At 33.7% G+C, this 24,973-nt stretch overlaps 3 protein-coding genes and 2 non-coding genes across 14 annotated transcripts in view; 3 read left to right on the forward strand and 2 right to left on the reverse strand.

Moving 5' to 3' along the window:
• LOC105212552 (protein outspread) overlaps window positions 1-24,973 on the forward strand; it is a 123,481-nt gene that overhangs the window by 64,915 nt on the left and 33,593 nt on the right. The gene's annotated exons all lie outside the window — the stretch shown is intronic.
• Adh_3 (alcohol dehydrogenase) lies at window positions 10,982-13,447 on the reverse strand. 2 transcript variants are annotated; one of them, XM_011184575.3, is made up of 4 exons: window positions 13,164-13,447; window positions 12,674-13,078; window positions 11,257-11,644; window positions 10,982-11,182 (listed from the first exon to the last, which is right to left on the reverse strand). In XM_011184575.3, the coding sequence occupies exons 1-4, from the start codon at window positions 13,314-13,316 to the stop codon at window positions 11,094-11,096; spliced, it is 1,035 nt and encodes a 344-aa protein (XP_011182877.2). In that variant the 5' UTR covers window positions 13,317-13,447; the 3' UTR covers window positions 10,982-11,093. The 2 variants fall into 2 exon arrangements, with proteins under 2 accessions (XP_011182877.2, XP_011182878.2); XM_011184576.3 differs by having other exon boundaries at window positions 11,032-11,182; window positions 11,251-11,644; window positions 13,164-13,446.
• On the reverse strand, window positions 14,488-17,035 carry LOC105212550 (alcohol dehydrogenase). Of its 4 annotated transcripts, none has more exons than XM_011184577.3 (4): window positions 16,459-17,035; window positions 15,950-16,354; window positions 14,836-15,133; window positions 14,488-14,762 (listed from the first exon to the last, which is right to left on the reverse strand). In XM_011184577.3, exons 1-4 carry the CDS (start codon window positions 16,576-16,578, stop codon window positions 14,692-14,694), a joined length of 894 nt encoding a protein of 297 aa, XP_011182879.1. In that variant the 5' UTR covers window positions 16,579-17,035; the 3' UTR covers window positions 14,488-14,691. The 4 variants fall into 4 exon arrangements, with proteins under 4 accessions (XP_011182879.1, XP_011182880.1, XP_054083945.1 ...); XM_011184578.3 differs by having other exon boundaries at window positions 14,488-14,742; window positions 16,459-17,031; XM_054227970.1 differs by having other exon boundaries at window positions 14,813-15,133; window positions 16,459-16,803.
• On the forward strand, window positions 21,866-21,937 carry Trnaa-cgc (transfer RNA alanine (anticodon CGC)). The gene has a single exon. It is a non-coding gene; the product is annotated as a tRNA-Ala (tRNA).
• On the forward strand, window positions 22,457-22,528 carry Trnaa-cgc (transfer RNA alanine (anticodon CGC)). Its single transcript has one exon. It is a non-coding gene; the product is annotated as a tRNA-Ala (tRNA).

The following is a 24,973-nucleotide window of genomic DNA, read 5'->3' on the forward strand; positions in this document are numbered from 1 at the left end:
TAGCCGTTGCCAATGTTCTGAGGACCATAAATATTGCACAAAATTTTCCTCTCGAAAACTCCTAGTGTCGTCTCATTTGATGTTGACATCGTCCAAGCTTCTGCACCATAAAGCAGGACGGGAATGATAAGCTACTTGTAGAGTTTGATTTTGGTTCGTCGAGAGAGAGCTTTACTTTTCAATTGCCTACTCAGTCCAAAGTAGCACCTGTTGGCAATAGTGATTCTGCGCTGGATTTCGAGGCTGACATTGTTGGTGTTGTTGATGCTGAACAGTGGACAACTAAGACCAAGAAATGTATTACAAGTGCTGCCAGTCTATTTCAACAACTGGTATAGTTTCTTCGATCGCTTCACAGTAATGGTTGGATAAACGATCTAAAAGCATATAACCAAACTTTTACTACACTTTGTAGAGACAGCAGGATGCACTGTGTCAGCTTAGACGGGTACCAACTAAAACGCCGCACCAACAAGATTTTAATCAATACGCTGTTGCATTACCACTCCATCACCATCGTTCAATTTGCAGTTTTATCATCTGTATAATCAACAGCATCATCATCAGCATTAACCAACATATTTTATCTATTCATAATTCTGCCAGTGTCGCGCAAAAAACAAAATCACCAATCGTAAAATTTGAATGCGCTCCCTCACTACACTCCGTGCTGCTTGGCAGTTAATGCATTAGAAAAAGCGCCAAAGCGCACGCGTGCTAACAAACTTGCAACCTTGTTAGGCGCGTCAGTGTTGTTGGAAATATTTTTTCGCCAGATTTCATTAACCAAACATATTTGTACATACTCGCTGTTATTTCCTACTTGTTGTATTACCACTTTTGCTGCCATCCATGTCCATGACTCGGCCCTCACTCGGCCTGGCCCACTGACTGGCTGTTTGCCATACACTTTTTGTGGCGCGTAGACGCTTCCTTTTCACGTAAAATTAAGTGGCTTTTCATTTCTGCCATGAAGGAGACAGTGAATAATAAAAAAAAAACAGAAAAACTAAATGAATTGACTGCATTTCCGCGGTGCAAAAAGTACATTGGGGCAAGTGGTAAGCGCGCTCGCAGTGCAGCAGTTGTTGCTGTTACAGTGGCACGTCGCCTTTTGCAACATGGCAACAAGTCATCATTACGTTGCCAACATGCAGACATGCATACATACATACATATACGTATGTATATTTGTTACTGTGAGGCACCGTTTCGTAGCATACTCAAACATATATATGTATATGTAGCAGCCTTGACTGCCGCGATGCGCGATGCCAGATATGCAAACTATCTTATCTTGTTGTAAAAGCTTATCGTTGACGTTTTGTGCGCATTTTTGCACTTCCATCAACGCATTGCACGAGCGAGTAGCACCGGTCGCACAGCATCTCAGCCGCGCCACAAAACAATTATGTACCCTGGCAGCAGCGCCGATCAAATTGAATCTGTTTGTATGTATGTTGGTGCGCATGCAGCATGTTGTTGTTGGTGTTATAGCTATATGCCAGTGTTTGCAACTAAATGCAGCATTTTCGCTTCCTGTCTACAAGTGCAAACTTAAACACACATATATATATGTACATGTATTTATGATTATGTGCACACATAAAAATTAATGTATGTATGTATACATGTGTGTGAGCGCATACAAGTCGCTGGCGCTTGGCGCACACCCCTTTGGTAAAGGGAGTTAAAGTTAAGTAGCAGCGTGTTAGCCCGGTTGTGCAACAATAGGTTTGTTGCATTTAGTTATGAACGTTTCGCACAACTTTTCCTTGTGTGTTCGACATAAATATGCATATATATATATGTATGTATGTATTGCTGGCATACTAACAATTTGTGTACATAAACGAATATTCGCATGTAGCTTGGAATTATGATAAATTTCCATGCAAATTGCTGCGATTAACTTGTCAAAGCAAATTATCGGAAATTATTCCATGTAACTGCGTGCACTCTACGTACATATTTACATACATACAAGCACATAGTTTGGTGCATGCACACGTCAATCTTTCACCACCTTCCACAATACTTAATGGCTATCTGCGTACCTACCATTCAACGAAATCGTTTTGAAAGCGTAAAAGTTCACAATGAGTAATCGGTGTAGCGCTTATTAAGATGCACTCAGTTGCGTATAAATGCCCATATACATATACATATGTTCATCTTAAAAGCATCCCTCAGTGATCCTGATCGACTTTTAAACGTCTGCGGATATGTTCATTAACAAGTGAGACAAGTCGTAACATCGAATTGTAAGATAAATTCCGCAATTTAATATTTTATTTTTTAAAAAAGTGCACTTATACTTACAGCAAACGTGGATTCGTTACAGAAGCGTCTATAAAGGTAATTTCACTCGATTTGTGTTTTGTGAATATAATAACTTCAGGAGCAAGCCCGAAATTGATGATAAAAAAGCTGATAAATTATAGACTTAACCTCCATCTAATATATCATACGCGTATATTTCGATCACATTTCTCGAGGGAACTATATTAAATTAAAATCCCGATCCCTCTCTGAATTGTCAGAAACCAAGAGTTGTCTTTCTGTTAGCGATTCTTATCTCTAGCACTCCTTATATGTATTGAAAAGGTATATGTGTTATTGGTTGAAAAGGAAGACAAAGAGTGCCTGACCGCAAGTGGCCGCATTTAAGCCATCATTAGACTTATTGTGCAGGTTGTATCTTAGAGATAAGCATCCCGTGAAGACCCCTACGAAACTGTATTTTTAAAAGTATAAGCTTTGTGGTCTGACCGCTTTACTCCAAAGTAATTTTGTGGTGCGCTCCGTGTTGCAAGTGTTCCAGATCTACATCGAAAGCACATAGTGTTTGGGTAATTTACTTTTTCGAAAAATTTACTTTTCCAAATATATACATAAATTATCTGTTTTTATAATATTAAATGCATTTTTAAACTTAAAAAATTCATGCATTTATTTGCTTCAATAAAACATATGGATTTACATGAAAAACATATTTACATTTACATACATATATATGTATTTACTATGAAGAGAAAAAATCTTGAATATTCTTTTGGTTTTTTTTTTTGCAATATATTTTCTGACCATTTTTGTACGACAATTCAAAAAGTCTGACACCTGATTTGCATCGTTTTCATTTTTAAACCAGTGGATCAAGTAGGAGAGTTTATTTACTAAAAAGACGCGATAAACAAGAGAGTTAGTGTTTTTGATACATCGTAAAAAAAGCTGCTTGCTTCGTTTCGAATTTTTTATCACACTCTCTGAAAAGTAAATTAAAAAATTTACTTTTTCGAGGTGCATGTGTAATCTTAAAGGTGATTAACTTTTCCGCGATTATTTACTTTCTGAGATTTTACTCTTCGAGAGTATACTGTATCGTCCTGCTAACTCGTTTTCCTCAGAATAGTTTTTTCTGACCTCAAATCCGAACTGTTGTCATTTCATACGGCTTTATAACTTATATTTACAGAAATTGTTAAACACAAATCCATGTTTTTTGTTCTTAGATAATATGTTCAAAGTTCAAGAGCCCCGTCAGTATTTGATAAATTGATTATGCAGAAATTTTTAGGATTAATCGTTGTGGTAGTAAGAGAGCTATTTAAAGAAATAACTTGTTAGGGTATATCAGAAGAATCCATAAACAATATTTGATTTAGAGATTTATGAATAATGTTCTCTTGAAAAGTAGTACGAGTTGTAAGAATATTCGTTAGGACATCTGGTTGTATAGTATTAACTAAACTTAAAGTTCTCATCTCCTTTAATCGATATGGACATAGCAAATTCAACTTTCTTATTCTTTGACATATATTTTGCATGAAAAATATTGTTTATGGGCAAAAAACATGGATTTGTGTTTAACAATTTCTGTAAAGTTATAAAGCCGTATGAAATGACAACAGTTCGGATTTGAGGTCAGAAAAAACTATTCTGAGAAAAACGAGTTAGCAGGACGATATATCGTTCACAAATACTCAGCTCAACATATTCTGTAAATTCGTGGAGATCTATTTCTCAAAAGGCTCAGTAGTTTTAAACTACATCACTTAGGAGGCACAATAATACCCTTTTTGAACAGTTTAGAGTTATCTTTAGGAAGCACTGTCAAAAAGCACTAAGAAATCTCACTTCTTTGACAGTAGGATAATTCAGCAAACACAACGAACCATTCACTACTTTTTCAGAAAATATTTCAAACCTTTCATTAACATTTCGAAAAGTTCGGAAATGTGTTGGAAACTTACCAATTAAAAATCCATTAATATGAATTAATAGGTAGTACTGGTAGGTCATGTAAAAAACTTATTAGTTAAATAATGCCATGCAGGTAAAAAATATAATTTTACACCGTTCTCAAAATTTTATTATACAATTTTCAAGACCTTTTTCGTCTAGTTACCAGGCGTTTTGTGGAATTTTCCATTAATAACCGCTTTATTTCATGGTATTTATTTGAATATACTGAGGGTACCATAACCAAACAGTTCTTTGTGATTGCTTTCATTATTATTTTTTAAATTTTTATAAAGAAGTAGTTTAAAGTAGAAAGTTTATTGTGCGACTGAAGTCAGTTTAGTCTCAAAGGGAATCGCCAGAAAATTTAACTCACCTATTAAGTAGGCCATTGTCGCAAAATCTTCTCTAAGTTGGCAAAAAAAAAACAAAGCACTCAATGAGATAATTAGTCTATTGCATTTCTATAATCAAATTCGAAATCCTTTCGCTGTTAAATGAAGTGAAAATAAATTGAGTTGGTATCATGTATACGTCTAAATGCTTATCCACTGCATATGCATTGATTTGCTAATTAAAATTTTAATGAGTGTTTTTAGTGAAATCAGAAATATTTTCTTTCATTGGCGATGGTAAAAGCGTACCGAATTTGCAATCAAAAGCAGCGAATAAGAATTGATTTGGTAAAGTATTTGCATGTCCAACAGTGAGAATGGTTTGCTAAGTTTATGAGCGGTGACGAAATCAATCGGATACACCTTCGCAGACTTTGCTATAATTGCACACCTATAAAAGTTGTTATCACTAAAGTCCGATTTAACCGGCAGCAAGTATTTTTTAGTCGAATGTTGATATGTATTTAATTCCATACATTCACATATCTTTATCCCTGTATTTTTTGTTATTAAACGCTTGAGTTGTTGTTTCTGTTTTTGTATGACACTGTTACGAGTACGTAGTACGAAACGTTCATTGTTCGTGAGAAAAATCATTTCCCGCCGCCACTAAGTCAAGGCAGCCCAGCCGATAGATGAATCAACCAACCTAGTACGTACAAACGAAACAACCGACCGGTGGATAGGCAGCGATAGGCAATATTATGTGAACAATAAACATTTAGAAAAACTATCAGCCAACAATGAAATAAACTACCGACCAGAACAGGCTGAAAACAACAATGAAGCAGATCAACAGTAAATAAGCGAAAAAGTCGGTGAAAATACTTGATTTGTATATACAGACATATACACAGTCATCTATACTATACGTAATACTTGTATTAGCTGTATTATTTCAACAAAAATGCGCACAGCAACAAACACCGTGAAGGCAGCCAACGAAATGTAACGGCATAACAACAACAACAACAAAAATAGCACGCAAAAGCCGCGAATTCGGTGGAGGCAAGCACATTGACTCGGCGACGGTTCCACCGACAGACGTAAGTTCGCTCATGTGTCGGCCATTCGTATGGCCGTTGCGGTTGCCGCTAGAAAACCATTCAGCCATTAAATGCCGTTATCTGCTGATTACACAATAAAGGCAACAACTATACTATATACATGTATGTAGTTGCAACAGCAATGAGAACAGCACAACAAAAACAAAACAATTGCAATGACTCGCACACAAAAACAATGAAGGTGAAATACACAACGTAGCAGATCACTAGACAGAATTAAAGGCTGCAGCAGCAGAAACAGTAGTAGTATTGGTATTTTAAAGCAACAAATAAACCTAACGTTTTGATTGTTGCGGCTGTGTATTTAACAATATTCCAGTTTTTTACTAAAGCACCGGTCCGGAGAATACTTTCTGGTTGCGTTATACGTTACCAGTCTAGAATTTTCAAACATTTATTTATTTATTCGCTAAGGATCTTAAGGGGCTACATGTGCTTAGTCCAGAAAAATTCTTCGCCCAAGTCCTTCTTGTAAATTGTATCTCTAAGGACTGTCTAAAATTGCATACAAAAATATTACTCGGATCGAAATTTTTGCACACTATTCAAGAGATGTTGTAGAATATAATAACTCAATAAACTTATGTAACCCATGTGACTCCTCTTAAGTAAAATCTATAATGAACAACCCTAAATATAATTTTCTTTTTTAAAAGTTTACACGACCAGAAAAATTGTATTATGTTGCAAATTTTCTTCTGAGAACCATCAATTAAAAACAACATTTTCGCGGTTTTGGTCCTGTAACATCATTTGGTTTGTACTTTACGTACCGACTAATCGGTAGCATATACCAAATTATGGGGAATCCTAGGTAAAACGTCACCAAGTAACTATATTCCAATGAAATAAGTAATAATCACTGGAAAGAGTGCCTTAAAGCCTTCTTAATATGCTAATTTCTAAAAAGGTCGGTGCAAATATACTACAACCAAACAAGAAGGCTAAGGAATCTAATACGTATTAATAATTACCAAAGTAATTATTGAAATGTCTTGCAATAAAAACAAGAAAAGAAAGGCTAAGTTCGGGTGCAAACGAACATTTTATACTCTCGCAATTTGACCCATATATTCGGCGTAAATTCCAATACAATAACTATACTCATCATATATAGTATACGAGGGCTGAGGTAATTCTTGAACCGATTTCACTAATACAGGATATACAGGACTATATGCTCACTTAATTTTTCTAAAATATCTCACATATTACCCGATATATGCGAATATAGCCCCCCGGAAGTTTAATAATCCGAATATAAGGTATATGGGAGCTGGGGGATGTTATGACAGGATTTTAACCATTTTTGGTACAGAGACTCTCTATTAGAAGAAAAAGGGGTATATACCGAATCTCATTGAAATCGGTCGAGTAGTTACTGAGATATGGGGTTTGACCCATTTGGTGTGGGTGGCAGTGGGCCCTCTCACGGTCCCAAGGAACATATATACCGGACGGACAGTTAGACATTTGGATCTTAACTCGTCTCGTCATCCTGATCATTTTGATATATATAACCCTATATTATGTGAACAAAACCATAATGCTCTCTTAGCAACTATTTGTGAGAGTATACAAATATATATGTAAAATGCATTTTAAAGTTGAAAGACTGATCTTCAACAAAACTAAACGATTATATAGAACAGTTCTTACCAAAATTTTATTTGAAATTTCTATTATTGTCTTATAAATTTGGTTCATTAACAAGTGACTCATTCGCTCTTGAGAAACTCATAATTCACCTGTCAATGCATTTTAAAGTTAATTTAGGCAAATCTAGGCTTACAAGTAAGCCACTTAGACTAACGGGGGCATACAATTCCCAGCTGCAACAAGAATTCTTAAATGTATTTATTGCGCATAACTCTTTTACTTGCCACACTTCCTGTATGTGAGTTAAGAGCCATTCATGAATGCCGGCTAAGCCTGTAATAACCGCTAAACACACTCTAAGTTGCAGTAAGCCTCTCTCTTCTTCTCCTTTACCGGAACTGGTTTCACCGCGAAGCATGAGAGATTTGAGCTTAAACTTAGTGCAACCCAAATTTATGCCGCATTCGCAGATATTGCACTCATGCAACACATTGAGGTATTCTATAAATGTGCGCATACTTGAGGGTTTGCAGGCATGAAAAATAGCACGTTAGTGACTAAGCGGGCGCCAACTTATTTATTTATCGTTTTTACATTTCACAAGAAACAAGTACTCAGTCATTTTATTTAAATTGTTGTTTTTACAGCTGTTTTGCTTTTACTTAAATGTATTTCGTGGAAATCATCTGCTAGACACTGTCAAATTATATTTTTGAAGCGTACATATAACAGCAAGTGCTGTATCCAAAACAGCATAGGCATTCATATGACCGTCTGCATATTTGCATTTCAAAACTTGAAACGGTGCCAATTTGTTTCGCTTGTAAAAATTTTAATTTCAATTTTTACTATTTTCTTAATTTTATTTCAGTTTTCCCTATCGGAGAAATCTACTTTACACATAACTTTTGTCAGGTTTTTCCGCGTCGTCAAATGCCGCCAAGCAATTGCAAGTTGCAAACATTTGCTTAATTTTGCACAACCGTATGCACCGCCACAACGTGGTGCCAGCCGTGCCACACAGCGGCAGCGCCCAAAAATAAACATTTTCGCGTCACAGCGAATTCGTGTTAAAGTTCAATGGACCCCGAGGCCCTGTGAGATTTGTTAGTGGCAGCAATTGGCCACACGCTGCATGCCACAAAGCGAGCGCGCGCGCGAAAATTGCCAGCAATTAATTGCAACACTAACACGCGAAGTGATAGTTGTTGCCGTGACCTGGACAATTGTGACTTCCAATACCATCCGAACAAATACCAGGTTCAATGTCCGTCCGTGACTAATTTTCTTTAAATATGTTTACCTTTTTTATTTCAATTTTCTTAAGTTTTACTAGGGAAAGTATCAATAAAAAGCAAACAAATAAAGTGCAGTTTAACTCCATTTGTATGTATTTTCGACTAACCTGAGCAAACTGTAAAGAAAAATTGCTTATATAAATAAAATGAAGGGAAACAGAGTGCATAGTATATACATTTAATAGATCTGTATACATTTTCAATTACTTCTTACTTCCAAGAATAAACTATTCACAACTCTTCCCTCAAAATTTACTTATTTCAGCCCGGTAGCTTAATTTACTATATACACGACTTTTTCAAAGCAAACAATGTTGTTTTCGCAACAAATGTTGTTAAAGAGAGTATTATAGTTTTGTTCACATAACGGTTTGTTTGTAACACCCAAAACTATACGAGTTAGATATAGGGTTATATATACCAAAGTGATCAAGGTGAAGAGTGGAGTTCAAATCCGAATGTCTGTCCGTCCGTCCGTCCGTCCGTCCGTCCGTCTGTGCAAGCTGTAACTTGAGTAAAAATTAAGATATCTTGATGAAACTTGGCACACTTATTTCTTGGCACCATAGGAAGGTTGCTTTCGAAAATGAGCAAAATCGGACCACTGCCACGCCCACAAAATGGCGAAAACCGAAAACGCATAAAGTGCCATAACTAAGCCATAAATAAAGCTATGGAAATACACTTTGGTATGAAGGATCGCCCTATGAAGAGGCATATTTGGATGTGATTTTTTTGGGGAAGTGGGCTTGGCCCCGCCCCCTACTAAGTTTTTTGTACATATCTCGCAAACCAATAGAGCTATATAAACCAAACTTTCTGCAGTTGTTTTTTTTAGCCACTTCCTAATACATTCCAAAAATGAAAGAAATCGGATCATAACCACGCCCACCTCCCATACAAAAGTTAGGTTGAAAATTACTAAAAGTGGGTTAACTCACTAAAGAAAAACGTCAGAAACACCAAATTTTACATAAGAAATGGCAGAAGGAAGCAGCACTGAGATTTTTTTACAAAATGGAAAATGGGCGTGGCGTCGCCCACTTATGGGTCAAAATCCATATCTCAGGAACTACTCGACCGATTTCAATGAAACTTGGTTTGTAATAGTTTCCTTACATCCCAATGACATGTTGTGAAAATAGGCCAAATCGCTTCACAACCACGCCTACTTCCTATATACCAGAACTTTGAAGACAATCTGAATCGTTTACTTTACAATATATAAAGTAAGTACTAGTGAAGTTATCGGTGCCGAACTTTGCACAAATACTATGTTAATAGTGTGGCAGCCCCATTCTAAAAATCGCAGAAATCGGAGGCCCCATATATCGAACACGAGGTGCTTCTAACCTAATATTGTGGTTTCCAACTTTCAATGGACTTTATACAATATATATGACGAATATGTGTGTCAAATTGTGTATTATATAATATAAATAAAGTTTAAATAAATTGCGAGAGTATAAAATGTTCGGTTACACCCGAACTTAGCCCTTCCTTACTTGTTTGTATTAAAGTTCAACCTTACACAGAACATATGTGTGGGTACATCAAAACAAGTTTTCATAAGAAGGTATGGATAATCTCTGAAACATGAATTGATATCGGCTATAGAAATAACCTATTACTCATATAGACGTTAGGAGCATAAACATAAAAAGTACGAATATGTCTCTAAGCAAATACTGCATAACGGACTAAACACGAGTTAAACAGTATAGTCTAGCAGAAGGATTGGAAAACTAGGGGGATTGAAGAACAGATCACAAAATCTAATGCAAATAATCATATATTGGAGAAATGGAGCTGAGCTCTAGGTCAAGATGAACACTTAAGCATTTCAATTTACTAATTATAATAATATTGTATTTTTTGTACGTTGGTAGTATCATGGTGCTCTCAACTCATATTATAACCTCTGGTCCGGTCTAGTTGACCGTGATTCCTTTTTTAAGATGAAAATAAAAAAATATTTTTAGCACGTCTCATATAGTTTGCTTATGTTGTGGTCCTTATTATATATTTTAATTTTTTATGTTTTATAACTTTATATCTAAAATAAATTATTTAAAGTTCCATTGATTTCAAATTTAGGCAGAATTTAAAATACAAATATTACTATAAATAAGTACCAGGAAGCATAACATACTCTCGGAACCATAACTATTGCTAAATTTTCCAACCAAACAAAATGTAACTCTATTTTCTGGCGTTATTTCCAAAACAGTCACTCTTGTATTCCATGAAACATGTTATGAGAGCATAAACATAGTTTTTAATGAGAATCTTACATTTAATATCTTTTTTTCTGTAATGATTTACACTATTACTTATATAACATTTTTAAATATAGTTTACATTATATATATATTCGTACATACACTTTCAAACTTGAACAATATTTAAATAAATTAAAAGTACTAAAATACTGTTAAAATTTGTTTTAAATTTTTATAAAATCTTGCGAGTAAACTAAAATGTCTTAATACTTAGTATTCAATGGCGGTCTTCATGTTCTGCATATCTTTTCCCAAATCGGATACTCGATACTTTCGTTTTCTCAGTGGCAGTGTTGCATCTGAAAGCACAAAATCATTACGTTGGTAAGCTTATCAATAAAACTCATAGCGTCGTTTATTATCTAACTTTAACCTGACTCATTTTCCTTCTTTTGTTCTTGTCTGGATGCTTCATTTTGTGTTGTGTCTTTTGTTGATTCTCTTTCTTGAGCTTGTTCGGTATCTTTCTTTTGTTCAGTTTCTTTATTTTGCTTATGCGGTGGCGTCCAAAAATTCTTTATTTCTACCAATTTCAGTTGCCCCAAATCACACATCCAAGTCGCTCCATTCGCGTGTGTCTCAATTGCTTTGATAATATTCATGGCACAATCAGCTATCGGTTGTGTTTGGACTATTCGACGCGATCGCTCTCTTAGTTGTAGGTCCTTGCCGAGAAAGTAGTGCACATTTTCCCAATGTGTAGTATCGGTAAGACCCGGACATATCGTATATAGTGTTATACCAGTTTTTGGCTCTAATTGCTGGAAAGTAAATAAAGTATTATTAACATAAGCAGCAACAAAATATAAATATATTTGGGAGTTTAGAGTTAACAATCGGTCGAAAATTCGATTCTTATTCGATTCGATAAAGAGGAAATCGCGCAGAGAAAACAAATCATGGGACGATTTCAAATCATTGTTTCTGACAGCCGGCAAAATATGGATCCACATAAGTTAAAAACTGTTCTAACGGCCAGAAAAGTACAGTTGGAGAACCATTTGGTTAAGTGTACTGTGTTGAAATGAGACTATGTTGAGAACTAAATCCACAATTTTCCAATATTTAAATTTTTTATAGACAAAGTACTTATCCTTAGGAACAAAAACTTATATCCCACAGATAGTAAAAATTAATGTCCTATAATTTTTTTATTATACGTGCAGAAAAATGCATTAGTCCACAACATTTATTAATAAACAAAATTAGAATAATACCACTATACATTATGACATACTGTCAAAACGATATTTGTATTAGCAAACCAATTCATCATCATGAATTGACTTCTGAATTCAATTTACTTCTGAAAACATTCTGGTATTTCGCAAGATAAGCCTATTTTGAGTAAAAAAGAAATAGTTCATCACAATATCTTATCGTTATTGATAATTTGATATTTATATACAAATACTATGAATTTGTAAACACAGTATGTTATCTTCAATTAGCTACAAAGTCTTTTATAAGTATTGTTTATTATTTAGCAGAAGCTCTCTTGATTTATGAATACATTTATTAACCAGTTTAGCTCAATATGTGACGTTGTCACTTGCCACTTGCCATTTTTATTTCAATTTTTGTTTTTTTATTTTGTTTCTACCAACGTTATCTAATGTTTTCCGTAATAGTTTTGCCGCAGAATATTTATGCGTATACATGCATAAATGCTTCACTACTTAGCACCTCTCACTGATCACGTGATTTTATTATAAATATTTACCTGTGATCATAGTATAATATGTCAGTTGTACTAAGAGCGTTTTAAAGCTTTAGTTTATTTTACTTACCGCTAATGCGCGTGTAAAGTTCAATATCCCTCCCTTTGTCGCACTGTATATGGGTAAGACGGGGAAGGGTGTTAGCGCAGCCACCGAAGAGATATTCACAACGACACCGCCTCTGCCACCTCTACTCTTATCCATTAAATCGTAGGCTACTAGTGTGGCATTAATGGTGCCCGTAAAGTTTATTGAAATAATTAAGTCGTAATCTCGTTCGTCACATATTCCCGCACCATTAATTAGCACATCGATATGGCCGAATTTCTCCACTATTCGCGCGAAAACTTTACGCGTTTCTTCCAAGCCACAGGTGACGTCAAACGCCATAAATTGACAAACGCTCTTTGTGTCGACGACATTTATATCTTTGAAAGCTGATTCATTCCACGCCTGGTCGAGTATCATAAGATTCTGTAATGTAACGTAATATTGTTCTTCAATATTAGTCTATTGTAATATGCTTGCTTAAACGCTAAAATACAAATTGTTAACATACCGCGAGACCCTTTTGCAACAGCTGTTTGCACGTTTCTAAACCGATGCCACCGAAACCACCTATATAAACAACATTCTTTCCACTCAAATCCAATACAACTTCCTCCATATTTATATGCTTCACTGGAATTCCAGACGTATAATTGCAACTCATATTTTTTTGTTCTCGAATCTTTATCTATCCGGTTTTTAAGCACACAGCACAATACTCAATTCCACTTTTATCTTCATATATGAACATATATGTGCAAACACAACCGTTTGCTTTTGCGTTCGAATTTTGACTGAGCTTCCAGTGTATTGTGTACGGCCACGATAAAAATGAGCGTTAAAATTTTTGGTAGATCTTTACCTTACCAATTTAAGTATATATATAAGTATATACTATGTATATTTTTTTGGTATTATTAGAATAGCTTGGGTATTTCCGCGGAGTTCATTCTGTGAACAGTGTGCGTACACTCTTCGAACAGGACGTATGTATGCATTACTATGTACTGTGAGAGTATTCATATCTGTTGTATAGACCCGCTCTCTTAATTTGACGCTAAACTTATCAGTGCTTAAACCTTTTAGCTCAATTCTATTTCTGACTCACCGTTATCACTTATCAAATAAACTATATGTTGTATATGTATGGTAACTTTTGTATTGGTGTTGAAAAAATCTACCCTGTAGGAAATCAAATAGATGCAGATTCAATTAGGTATGCCGTGAAGTCTAACACGGTGTAAATGAGATAGTTTCATCTTAAAGCTTTCATTATAAAAATATGTTCAGCAAGTTAAGGCATTACGCTTTTTGATTTGCTAGAAAAACCGATGTCAGAAACCTAATTTAGAATATGCTTACGCACTTCAATTTCGCTTAAATCTTTCTTTATTTATTATCAGTTTCTTTACCAGAGAATTTATTGACTATTAGTTTTTCCAATCAGGATGACATCTAACTAGATTTATTGCTTTCTGGTGGATATTTTAACATTTTAAATTAATATAAACGAAAACAATTTTCTACGAATTTCTCTATAAGTTTTGCTAAAATAAAAACTAGAAACAATCTTTGTTTTTGAGTTTGAAAATGAATGGAATACTACACCTGTTTTTCACACAAATTAATCAAAACCAACATTGTTGAGAAATATATAAGTATTCTTTATTTTATAATTTCCAACAGGGTTCTGTAAAAAATATTTTGTCATGCTTTGTTGAACGTTAAAAACCGGTTTCAGCAGTATGCTATATTCTATAATTACAACAGTAACTAACAGTCTAAATGCGACTAGATACTATTAATAGAACAGCAATAAAAGTTTTACCGCCAAATATAATATATATTAAACTTATTATTTTTTATCAAATTCATATACCTTATCTCTAACATATAGTTTGCGAAAATACGTACAAATCTACATAATATTATATTTAATATAAATATTCAGTCTATGAATTGTAGAATACCAAACACTGCAACTCTCCTTTTCTTTTCAAGTATATGCAAGAATAACGGTATCACATTTCGCATGCCTCCTAACTATCCAGAGACTTCAGACTTACGCTTCTTCGACTGCACCATCTCATCTGAAAGCATAAAAGTTTTACTTTTTTTTCAGTTGGTGAAAGATACTTTAAATGTGTTATTTAGCTTTGCCTTTGCTCAGCTTGTTTTCTAACTTTGCTCAGTCTCGTTGTTTTGCTTGTGATGTGGCGGTGTCCAGAAATTCTTTATTTCCACCAATTTCAGCTGTCCCAAATCGCACATCCAAGTTGCACCATTCTTATGCGATTCCATAGCTTTCACGATATTCTTTGCACAATCGTTAGGCGTTTGCGTTGGAAATGAACGACCACGCATTTTCTCTTTAAAGCTTAATTCTCTACCTTGGAAATGGTGCACATCATCCCAATGTTTGGTGTCGGTAATGCCCGGACAAATGCTATATAACGTTATGCCAGTCTTGGCTTCTAATTGCTGTAGAGGAGAAACAAATTTGTCAGTAATAATAACCAGGGATGTATATGTATCAGAGACATAGCTTTTTCTACTTTCTACCAGAAAAATTATTAGTAAGACTTTATTTTGGCATCTGTATTATGTTCCTACAGGGTGATCATTCGCTATAAATACTTCCGTTAATAATTCAATGATTTAATTATTAATTTTTAATTCTATTTTTAAAACACTACACGAAGCCTATACTGTTTTTAGGCTTGTTTTCAACACTTAAAATTTCTTATCTTCAAATATTTGCAGTTCAAATATTTGTAGACCCCATATGGTCTATTCGAAAATAAAATTTTAGAGACCACTAGGTGCGCTAATTTGCATGATTCAGTTCAAGCTTCATTTCGAATAATCTAAAAACAATAAAAATGAAAATAATGCTGCGGCACGATGACTCGGCACAATTTAAATGCTTATATGTGTATATACGAGTATAAAATTGTATCTACGTCAACGTGTATGGGCGAGTAAGCAAAGCAATTTCTTCCCTACATATAAATGTGTTCACGCTATATTTAAATTAGTATATGTAATTGTTATCTAGTAATTGAAAAACCGGCCCTTAACTTAGCGTGCACCGTAAAAGCTTGTATGTACAGATTTTGTCACGTACACTTATGCACTACTTGATTATCAACACGATAGCACCACAACACGTGCCAACATTGTAAGTCTTTATCTCGTACACACGTTACATACATAAAGATAAGGGTTTACATATATATATATATACACCGCTTTATCAAATCACCGTTTACTATATGCATTCTGTGGTTTACCTACCGCTAATGCGCGTGTAAAGTTCAATATTCCCCCCTTAGTCGCACTGTAGATGGGTAAGACAGGGAAGGGTGTTAGTGCCGCTACGGAAGAAATATTCACAACCACACCTCCTTTACCGCCTCTGCTCTTATCCATTAGATCGTAAGCAACAAGTGTAGCATTTACAGTGCCCGTAAAATTTACAGCTATAATAAAATCGAAATCTCTTTCATCACATGTACCCGCGCCATTAATTAGCACATCGATGCCTCCTAATTTCTCTGTTATTTGTTTAAATAATTGGCGCGTCTTTTCCAAACCGCAGGTGATGTCAAACTCCGTAAACTGGCACACACAACGCGAATCAACTGAGTTGAGTTCTTTGAAGGCTGATTCATTCCACGACTTGTGTAGTATCATAAGATTCTGTAAATTGTTTGCACAAATATTAGCTTTTCTAATACACCTGCTTTATTGTTGTTATTTTTTATGGAAGTTTTATTTATTTTTTTTTTTTTTGGAAAACCTACCGCAACACCTTTTTGCGCCAATTGTTTACATGTTTCTAAACCGATGCCACCAAAACCACCTATATAAACAATATTCTTGCCACTCAAATCCATCTTCAATTCCTCTACACTTTTTGCCATTTTTTGTTTGGAATAAAAACTACACAGTTTTTATTTTAGTTTTATACACTTATTTTATTGTTTATATTTCTTGTTTTTGCACTACACAAGTTCTATATAATATATATACACTTATAGTATTTTTAAATGTGTTCCATATATACGAGTATATATTTGTACTTTGTACGCACAACCGTTTGCCTTTACGCTCGAACTCTGACTGAGTCGCTTGCGCGCTGGAAACCTGCTTGCGATAAGTATGGTTGATATATTTTTTAAAATTTTATGCAAGTCATCGTAATTTATAGTATGAATGTGTGTATTTATTTATTGTTATCCGAATTGTTAATTAGATAAGTTTGTTTCGTATATGCGCTCCACTGGTGAACAGCTGTACATAAATATAAATACATGTATTTTTGTACCTCTTAAAAGCACACTTTACGCGAGTGTAAGCAATCATATCGGGTACACGATTAACACGCTGGTCTCAGGCAATTCGTTGCGAAAACTGATAAAGTACTTTTAGTTTTCAAATAATATTTTGCCAAGTCATTGCTATCGCTCATCAAATCAACTTTACTTCTTTTATATGGAAATGGTCATGTTTATATACGATAAACTCATATATGTATGTATATATTTTATATATGTGTGCGTACTAATATATTCTATCATACCTATATATATGTAGAAATTAATACACATCTATACATACAAGTATACTGGCTCAATATTTGTATTTAAGAGACAACAGAGGAGTGATGTAGATAAATTGTTCAAGGGGGATATCTAAAAATAAGTTTCTATATACATATAGTTGAACTATGTGTAATATCTGCTCGTATTTTTAAAATTCAGCAAGTTATCCACCTGAATTGTATTAATATACTCTTGAGATAATAAACATTATTATAGTGTGTATCAAACTAAGTTGGTTTCTGAAAGCTTATCGTTGGGAACAACTCTATTTATTTGTTAGACATTTTAAACTCAATAAAACACATGTGAAAGATAAGATTAAAACACAGTTTACTCAAGGTTTACCCCTTTTTGAATCTCATAATGTTTTTATTGTTGTTAATTATCTAGAAGCAGATTATTTGACAATCCTGAACGAATTACCTTACCAAGTTAGTTAGAGCAAACCGAGAATATTGCTAACGGATAATTTCTGAGCTTCATTTGTGTAGTATTAAGCGATTTCGATATCATATAAATAAACTCATATTTCATTATATATCATTAACATCAGGAAAAATGCAGCACGGACCGTAAATCTTTCGTAAAACCTTTTTCTCGAAAACTCCAAATGTCGTCTCATCGGATGTCTCCGTCGTCCACGCTTCTGCATCATACATTAGGACGGGAATGATGAGGGACTTGTAGAGTTTTGTTTTGGTTCGTCGAGAGACGACTTTACTTTTCAAATGCCTACTTAGTCCAAAGTAGCACCTGTTGGCAAGAGTTAGCGTTTAAACATAATTATTTAAATTAAAATATCAGTTAATCATATCTATCAATAAACATCGTGAATTCCTTAAAAATATTCCAAAGAAAAACGTATTAAAGAAAGGTCATATATTTTATTAGTTAAAAATATGTTTTTATAATTAGTTTTTTTTAACAATTTCGGTAAATTATTTAATTTGTCACATCCATCAATAAATATGATATAAAAATCACATAGTTCCTTTAAAAATATTCAACGTGTCAATATCTAAAGATCCCATATACTGTAGACATTTAGTCTGGAACATATAGCCAGACATCATATACAAATTTTAGTGTACGGTTCTCTAGCGACTACTTCATTTACTCGCTGTAATTGCTATACACAAACTTTACTACCATTTTTAACGTCAACAAAATGTAATATAAAGTCAATTACTGTCAGTTCAAAGTTCTTTGTCTGGGAACCTTACTAAATCATTACCTATAATACTATACTGATAAACATTTGCTATATTGCAGTTTGCAAATTTACTGTTATCAAACAAACATTAATTTAACTAATTTAGATAAGTATATAATATCTCTAGAGTGGAGTTAATGCTTACCTTTGTTTACTTTCTAATAAACAAAAAATTATTACCATGTCACTATGAGTTTCAATAGTGAATAAAGAAAGATAACTGAAATAAATCAAGTCATCTTACTCAATATTTTTCACCATAATGACAACTAAAGTACAACATTAATGGTTATTAAATAACTCATGTCATACTGATAAGTAGCTCAGTTAACTGACTCTTGACACATCACATATACATAAGTAGGGTAAACACATGCAAGTGATAAAAATTCCCTGTGCAACATTCTTTAGATTGGTTGGATAACAGATTAACAAAAGAGTGTTTAAAAATAATTTTGTAATCTCACCCTACATAAAGTATACATATATTCTTGTATAATATTAGTTTCAATTAATTTTTATCTGTGTGGCAATAGTTTGAGTACCTAACTCTTTATGGGCAATTTGTTATAACTCTGCGACCACCAACAGCTTTTTAAGTAATATTACTCTTATTATTGACTTTTTCTTTCTGCTTTATTGATTAGAAAAGTTAAATATTTCTGTTCAGAGGCTAGAGGTGTTCAGAAACAAAATTAAATGTGGAAGCTAATTTGAGCATGTGCGAACACCATTAATTCATTGCAATTCTATCAATTCATTGCTCTTAAAATGCTTGTCATGATTATAATGAAAAATAATAATTATAGAATATATATATTATATGTCAAACGCTCACATTTATATAATACGTCAAACTCACTAAATATCTATGGTTGTACACATTTGAATGACGTCTGGTTTGAGATGCATTCCTAGAGTGTTTGCTGTTTTTTTTTTTTCAAATTCATTTATCATCACCATTTCAATCTTATCAACACCCAAATTGTGCAGCAATTACGCACTAAACACTAGGTTTGTTTATAAAGAATTGTATTTTATTTGACACTGAATTGTCAAAAATGTAGTGAAATTTGGGCAACTCATTTAGGGTGGGGTTCCCATAACCAACACAATGACTTTCACTAAATTATAGTATACGTAGCATACTTGCTTAAAATGACTGGGCAACTTTTTATCGTTTTACTGATAAAATTAGAAATGAAACAATTATCTTTATTGCTTCGAGTAACTAGAATTCACATGAGCTGATAAAGATTAAGCTCCTTGCTAGGACATACGAAAGTTGTAGTTTTGGAACTTTTTGATACTTAAATAGCTTATGGAAATGTTTACCCACATAATCGAGGAAATTACATTTTTCATATGGTTGTAGCAATTTTCCAATTTTACCAATACCAATTTTACTGTACAGTTTTTCTTTTGCTACAAACTCAATCTGCGATAGCATTTTCATTGTCGCTAAATTTTTCCATGAGTATTTTTAGAAATCTATGTACCGGGAAATGGTGTTGGAGGCAAGATCCAAATATTATGTTGAATACGGTATCAGTTTCCTCCCGATGTTCTAACAACGGTATTTCTTAGTTACTCCTTTTTTTCTATTTTATTTCATGAGCATCCAAATATATAGAAGCTAAAATTTTCCTAGCTGATTGTTCGTTCCTCTGCTCGTAATTTCGGTTCTCCTTGTGCTTCTCCTACATCAATGAGTCTATTTTCTACCGTATTACACATCTATGTACTTAACCTGATTTTGTATTTTTATTACACATTTAAAAGCAATTTCTATATTTATACGTAATTTCTATATAAAATATACGTGCATATTGTATGAGAAGAAATCTTCATTTCATGCCGTGTAACCAATGAACAACGCTGTTTCCCACCAGTGACTCACACTACAACATACTCGGGTCTATTCAAACGCACATTTGTGCATATTTAATTAGCAATATATAAACATGTACGAGTGTATTACGAATGTCATGCAACTGTCAACAGCTGACAATTTCAGCACTTGTCCTACAGCTGTCAAAATTACATGTTTGTCAACGAACATGCAACAATTGTATTCAAAATGAAGTGTTTATGACAGCAAAGGCACCGACAACGCTTTAGATATTGTTACGGTTTTTCGGTTATTCTTAACGTCAAATATTGCAACAATTGAATGATATATACACGTAGCTGTCAATCGCTCGCTTGTATTACAAAATTTCTAACAATACTTGTGGCTAAATTAATGCCCGGGTAGAGTATGTATACTACTTTTAACTGAGCTAATCACACATTGTTAATCTTCAGATGTCAATCATGATTACGGAAGTATGCCGTAATAAAACGTTTTGTAAATTATGTGCGTTAAGAGTGCTTTCGTGTGCAGTTATTTTTAGAACATATATATGCATATGTATGTTTGTGCTCAATATATTTTTTTTATATTATTATAAGTAACTTGAGGTTTGTACTATTTTAAGAAACTTGATATATACTTATATTTATTTAACAAACTATAAAAAAACAATTTCATGTGAAAAGCGAGGATTTTCATATGATTTTTTAAACAAGTTTATTCAGCTAAAACTTTTTCTAGGAAGTTCTTCACAACTTATAATTAATAACTGCTTGATTAAATTATTATAGTGCAACGCTTTACTTTACTTCTTATCATAATTTTTTGTCACTTAAAAATTGTTATAATTAAGCGAATTTCTCAAAATTGTTTCGAATTAAAAGACTTTCAACTGACCATTGAAGAATGATTAGTTTATTGTTTATCAGCATTCTCATATAATATATCCGTCAATTCGAATTCCATAAGTTGCTTCGAAGTGAAACCTTTCATTTTGGACATATCGGCGATCATCTCTTTTTGGAAAGCGAGCAATTTTCGAATCAAAGAATGTTAAAAATGAAAAACATGTTTTAAAATTACTTTTTATAAATCTGGCTAGTCTCATACAAAATCCTGAAAATGTATAGTTGGGCATATATGAGTATATATGACCATTGATCATCATTTATTTGTTTGTTGATTATCGAGAATTTCATTACCTTTTCTATAAACTTCGTTGTCGAGAAAGCAGTAAAAGAGTTTCTTATTCGATGTGTTAAACTAATGAAATGAATAACTAATGGAACGAAATTTGAACCTATTTTTTACAATTAAAAAAAAAAACTATGTAAAACAAAAAATCAATCGTTTAAGAACATTTTCTGATGTTTTAAAAATGTCAAACATTAATTAGTTTAGTCCAAAATGTCATGTATCCACACATTCATATAAAATTAAGAAAAAACGCATTATTACAGAACAAATCCCCTTACTCAAACCAATAGCATGAAGCTCCAAAATAAATGAAGTGAGACATTGGGTGCCAACCCCCCAACGGGGGTGTAGCTCAGTGGTAGAGCGCTCGCTTCGCATGTGAGAAGTCCCGGGTTCAAACCCCGGCACCTCCAATCCGTAATTGTTGTAAAACAGTTGAAATAGAAATATTTTAAATAAATAACATTAATTTTTTTAAAATTTCAATTAACTACAACAATTAATTTATAAAATTAATCATAATTTAGTAGAAATATGTAGTGCGTTGAATTAAAATAATTAATAATTAAATAACACATTTCAAACAAACTGTAACTGTTGCTTTCCTCACCTGTCACTTCGTGTTACTTAACAATTATAGCTAAAAGTTAAAAGTCACACACATTGCATTTGCATGTGTGTAGGTGCAAATGCGACGAACACACGTGAGAGCGAGAAGAAATTCAAACAACGCAATGGGTTCTCCATTTTATTGGCTCTCTTTAATACGTGAATTTCACCAAAACATTGTGGTTATTTTTAGTCCACACTTTTTTAATTGATCTCAAGCCGGTTGAAGTGTGGTGAATTACACATTTTCAACTTACCACTTGTTGCTTTTCAGCTGTGGTGGCTTCATGACAAAACAGTCATTGGACAGCGAATTTTTAACAGGGGGTGTAGCTCAGTGGTAGAGCGCTCGCTTCGCATGTGAGAAGTCCCGGGTTCAAACCCCGGCACCTCCATCTCAAGCATTGTCTAATTTTTTATTTTTATTACATATTATTAATTTTTATATTAGTCTCTTATGCATTATTAACTTTCAAATCGTATTGAACATTTTCGAGAGAACTTCGGATAAATTTTACATTGAACACACTTAAAATTTCATAGTAAAAAAAAATTCGGTGTGTCATTGAAAAGTATTAAAGAATGATTTCAATATTTGTAAAACTTTGGAGTCACAAAATTCTGATCAATTACGCACCCATATAAAGTTATTTTTTAAGAACTACATTGCTTTCATTTAGATTATATTATTAAGGTATACAGTTACTTTGTCACATTCATTCACTTTAAGCTGATTAGCACCTTTACGCTTAGTACGCGTACCTGTGTACCTATGGTACCACAATAAATGCTAAAATTGGAACTATCGTGCGCCATACCTACAATAAATACAGATAACACATATGTAATTTATGTATAAATGATCAACTTTGCGATTTCTGTATTTAACATTATCATCTTATAGTTATTAAGCGTGTTATTTTTCCCTCGGGGGATCGTATGAACTTAGTTGTTTAGTGAAAACGTTTATAGTCTACCGATTATTTGAGAAGATTTGGTAATATGGAGATAAACTAAACAAATTAAAAAATAATAATAAAACTACAACTATTCTAAGTTAGAGCATAGAAAAGGATATATGATGTAGTACATCAGACTCTATTAAAATTTACTATAATTTTGCATGTTTACTTTCACGGTTCTCACCTGAACTAGGTAGAGTTTCTCTACCTTTAAATTAATATTTCGAAGACAGTATACTAAAACTATACTAAAACTAGTGTGTAATGTATAATTGCATTCATTCGTCGATTAGTACAGGTTTCCTGGATTATTTTTGTATTTACAGGAACCAATACAAACATTTTAAATTCGTTTGACACTTTGTAGGAGTTAAACCTTAGTTGACAGCTATAAAACCTAAAATCATACAACTGAACACCAAAATTAATATTAAACTGCTTAAAACATGGATATATTGCATTAAAAAATTTATATATAGCACATTTGAACTATTTGAACACATTTTGCAAAACACACGCTCATCTGAAAAAGACAAATATTTAACAACGACAAAAGTATGGATACCCCCATGTATTATACGGTTAGCTTATAAATAGAGCTTCAATATTTAGTGTTGGTAACCCAACTTGTATGCTTGGGCTCATTATCCTGCTGGTATATAAATTATCTTCCAAGGTCTTTTTTTCTCCCGTCATTTACCTACGATTAATTCCCGATTTGATAGACCATTGTAATTCAAAAAGTTTTCATTCTGTAAGCAAAACAAAAGCTAAAGGTAAATATCATACATTTCGTTATTACTTGGTAGCTTATAACGGGTGATTTTTTTGAGGTTAGGATTTTCATGCATTAGTATTTGACAGATCACGTGGGATTTCAGACATGGTGTCAAAGAGAAAGATGCTCAGTATGCTTTGACATTTCATCATGAATAGACTTACTAACAAGCAACGCTTGCAAATCATTGAATTTTATTACCAAAATCAGTGTTCGGTTCGAAATGTGAAAATCCGCTTTTTTATCGACAAATTTTGTTCAGCGATGAGGCTCATTTCTGGTTGAATGGCTACGTAAATAAGCAAAATTGCCGCATTTGGGGTGAAGAGCAACCAGAAGCCGTTCAAGAACTGCCCATGCATCCCGAAAAATGCACTGTTTGGTGTGGTTTGTACGCTGGTGGAATCATTGGACCGTATTTTTTCAAAGATGCTGTTGGACGCAACGTTACGGTGAATGGCGATCGCTATCGTTCGATGCTAACAAACTTTTTGTTGCCAAAAATGGAAGAACTGAACTTGGTTGACATGTGGTTTCAACAAGATGGCGCTACATGCCACACAGCTCGCGATTCTATGGCCATTTTGAGGGAAAACTTCGGAGAACAATTCATCTCAAGAAATGGACCCGTAAGTTGGCCACCAAGATCATGCGATTTAACGCCTTTAGACTATTTTTTGTGGGGCTACGTCAAGTCTAAAGTCTACAGAAATAAGCCAGCAACTATTCCAGCTTTGGAAGACAACATTTCCGAAGAAATTCGGGCTATTCCGGCCGAAATGCTCGAAAAAGTTGCCCAAAATTGGACTTTCCGAATGGACCACCTAAGACGCAGCCGCGGTCAACATTTAAATGAAATTATCTTCAAAAAGTAAATATCATGAACCAATCTAACGTTTCAAATAAAGAACCGATGAGATTTAATGCGTTTTTTTTTTAAAAAAAGTTATCAAGCTCTTAAAAAATCACCCTTTAGTATCTGTCACTAGTATAAGCATTTTTTTTTTGCTGAACTCTTGGAAGAAATGTTCAAATAGTGAAAATGTGTGGGGTATCCATAATTATGTTGGATACTAAATATTCCTTAATTTATATATTCC

Source organism: Zeugodacus cucurbitae, chromosome 3 (assembly GCF_028554725.1).
Source record: "Zeugodacus cucurbitae isolate PBARC_wt_2022May chromosome 3, idZeuCucr1.2, whole genome shotgun sequence".
In the NCBI taxonomy this organism is placed as follows: domain Eukaryota; kingdom Metazoa; phylum Arthropoda; class Insecta; order Diptera; family Tephritidae; genus Zeugodacus; species Zeugodacus cucurbitae.

What these genes read in the sequence shown, in the direction of transcription:
- Adh_3 (XM_011184575.3), bottom strand. Translation starts at nt 13,316, where the DNA reads ATGAGTTGCAATTATACGTCTGGAATTCCAGTGAAGCATATAAATATG. An exon ending in ACTTTACACGCGCATTAGCG is followed by an intron (nt 11,645 to 12,673) that starts GTAAGTAAAATA and finishes TTTACTTTCCAG; the next exon opens with CAATTAGAGCCAAAAACTGG. An exon ending in AAAGAAGGAAAATGAGTCAG is followed by an intron (nt 11,183 to 11,256) that starts GTTAAAGTTAGA and finishes TTGTGCTTTCAG; the next exon opens with ATGCAACACTGCCACTGAGA.
- LOC105212550 (XM_011184577.3), bottom strand. Translation starts at nt 16,578, where the DNA reads ATGGCAAAAAGTGTAGAGGAATTGAAGATGGATTTGAGTGGCAAGAAT. An exon ending in ACTTTACACGCGCATTAGCG is followed by an intron (nt 15,134 to 15,949) that starts GTAGGTAAACCA and finishes TCTCCTCTACAG; the next exon opens with CAATTAGAAGCCAAGACTGG. An exon ending in AAACAACGAGACTGAGCAAA is followed by an intron (nt 14,763 to 14,835) that starts GTTAGAAAACAA and finishes CTGAAAAAAAAG; the next exon opens with TAAAACTTTTATGCTTTCAG.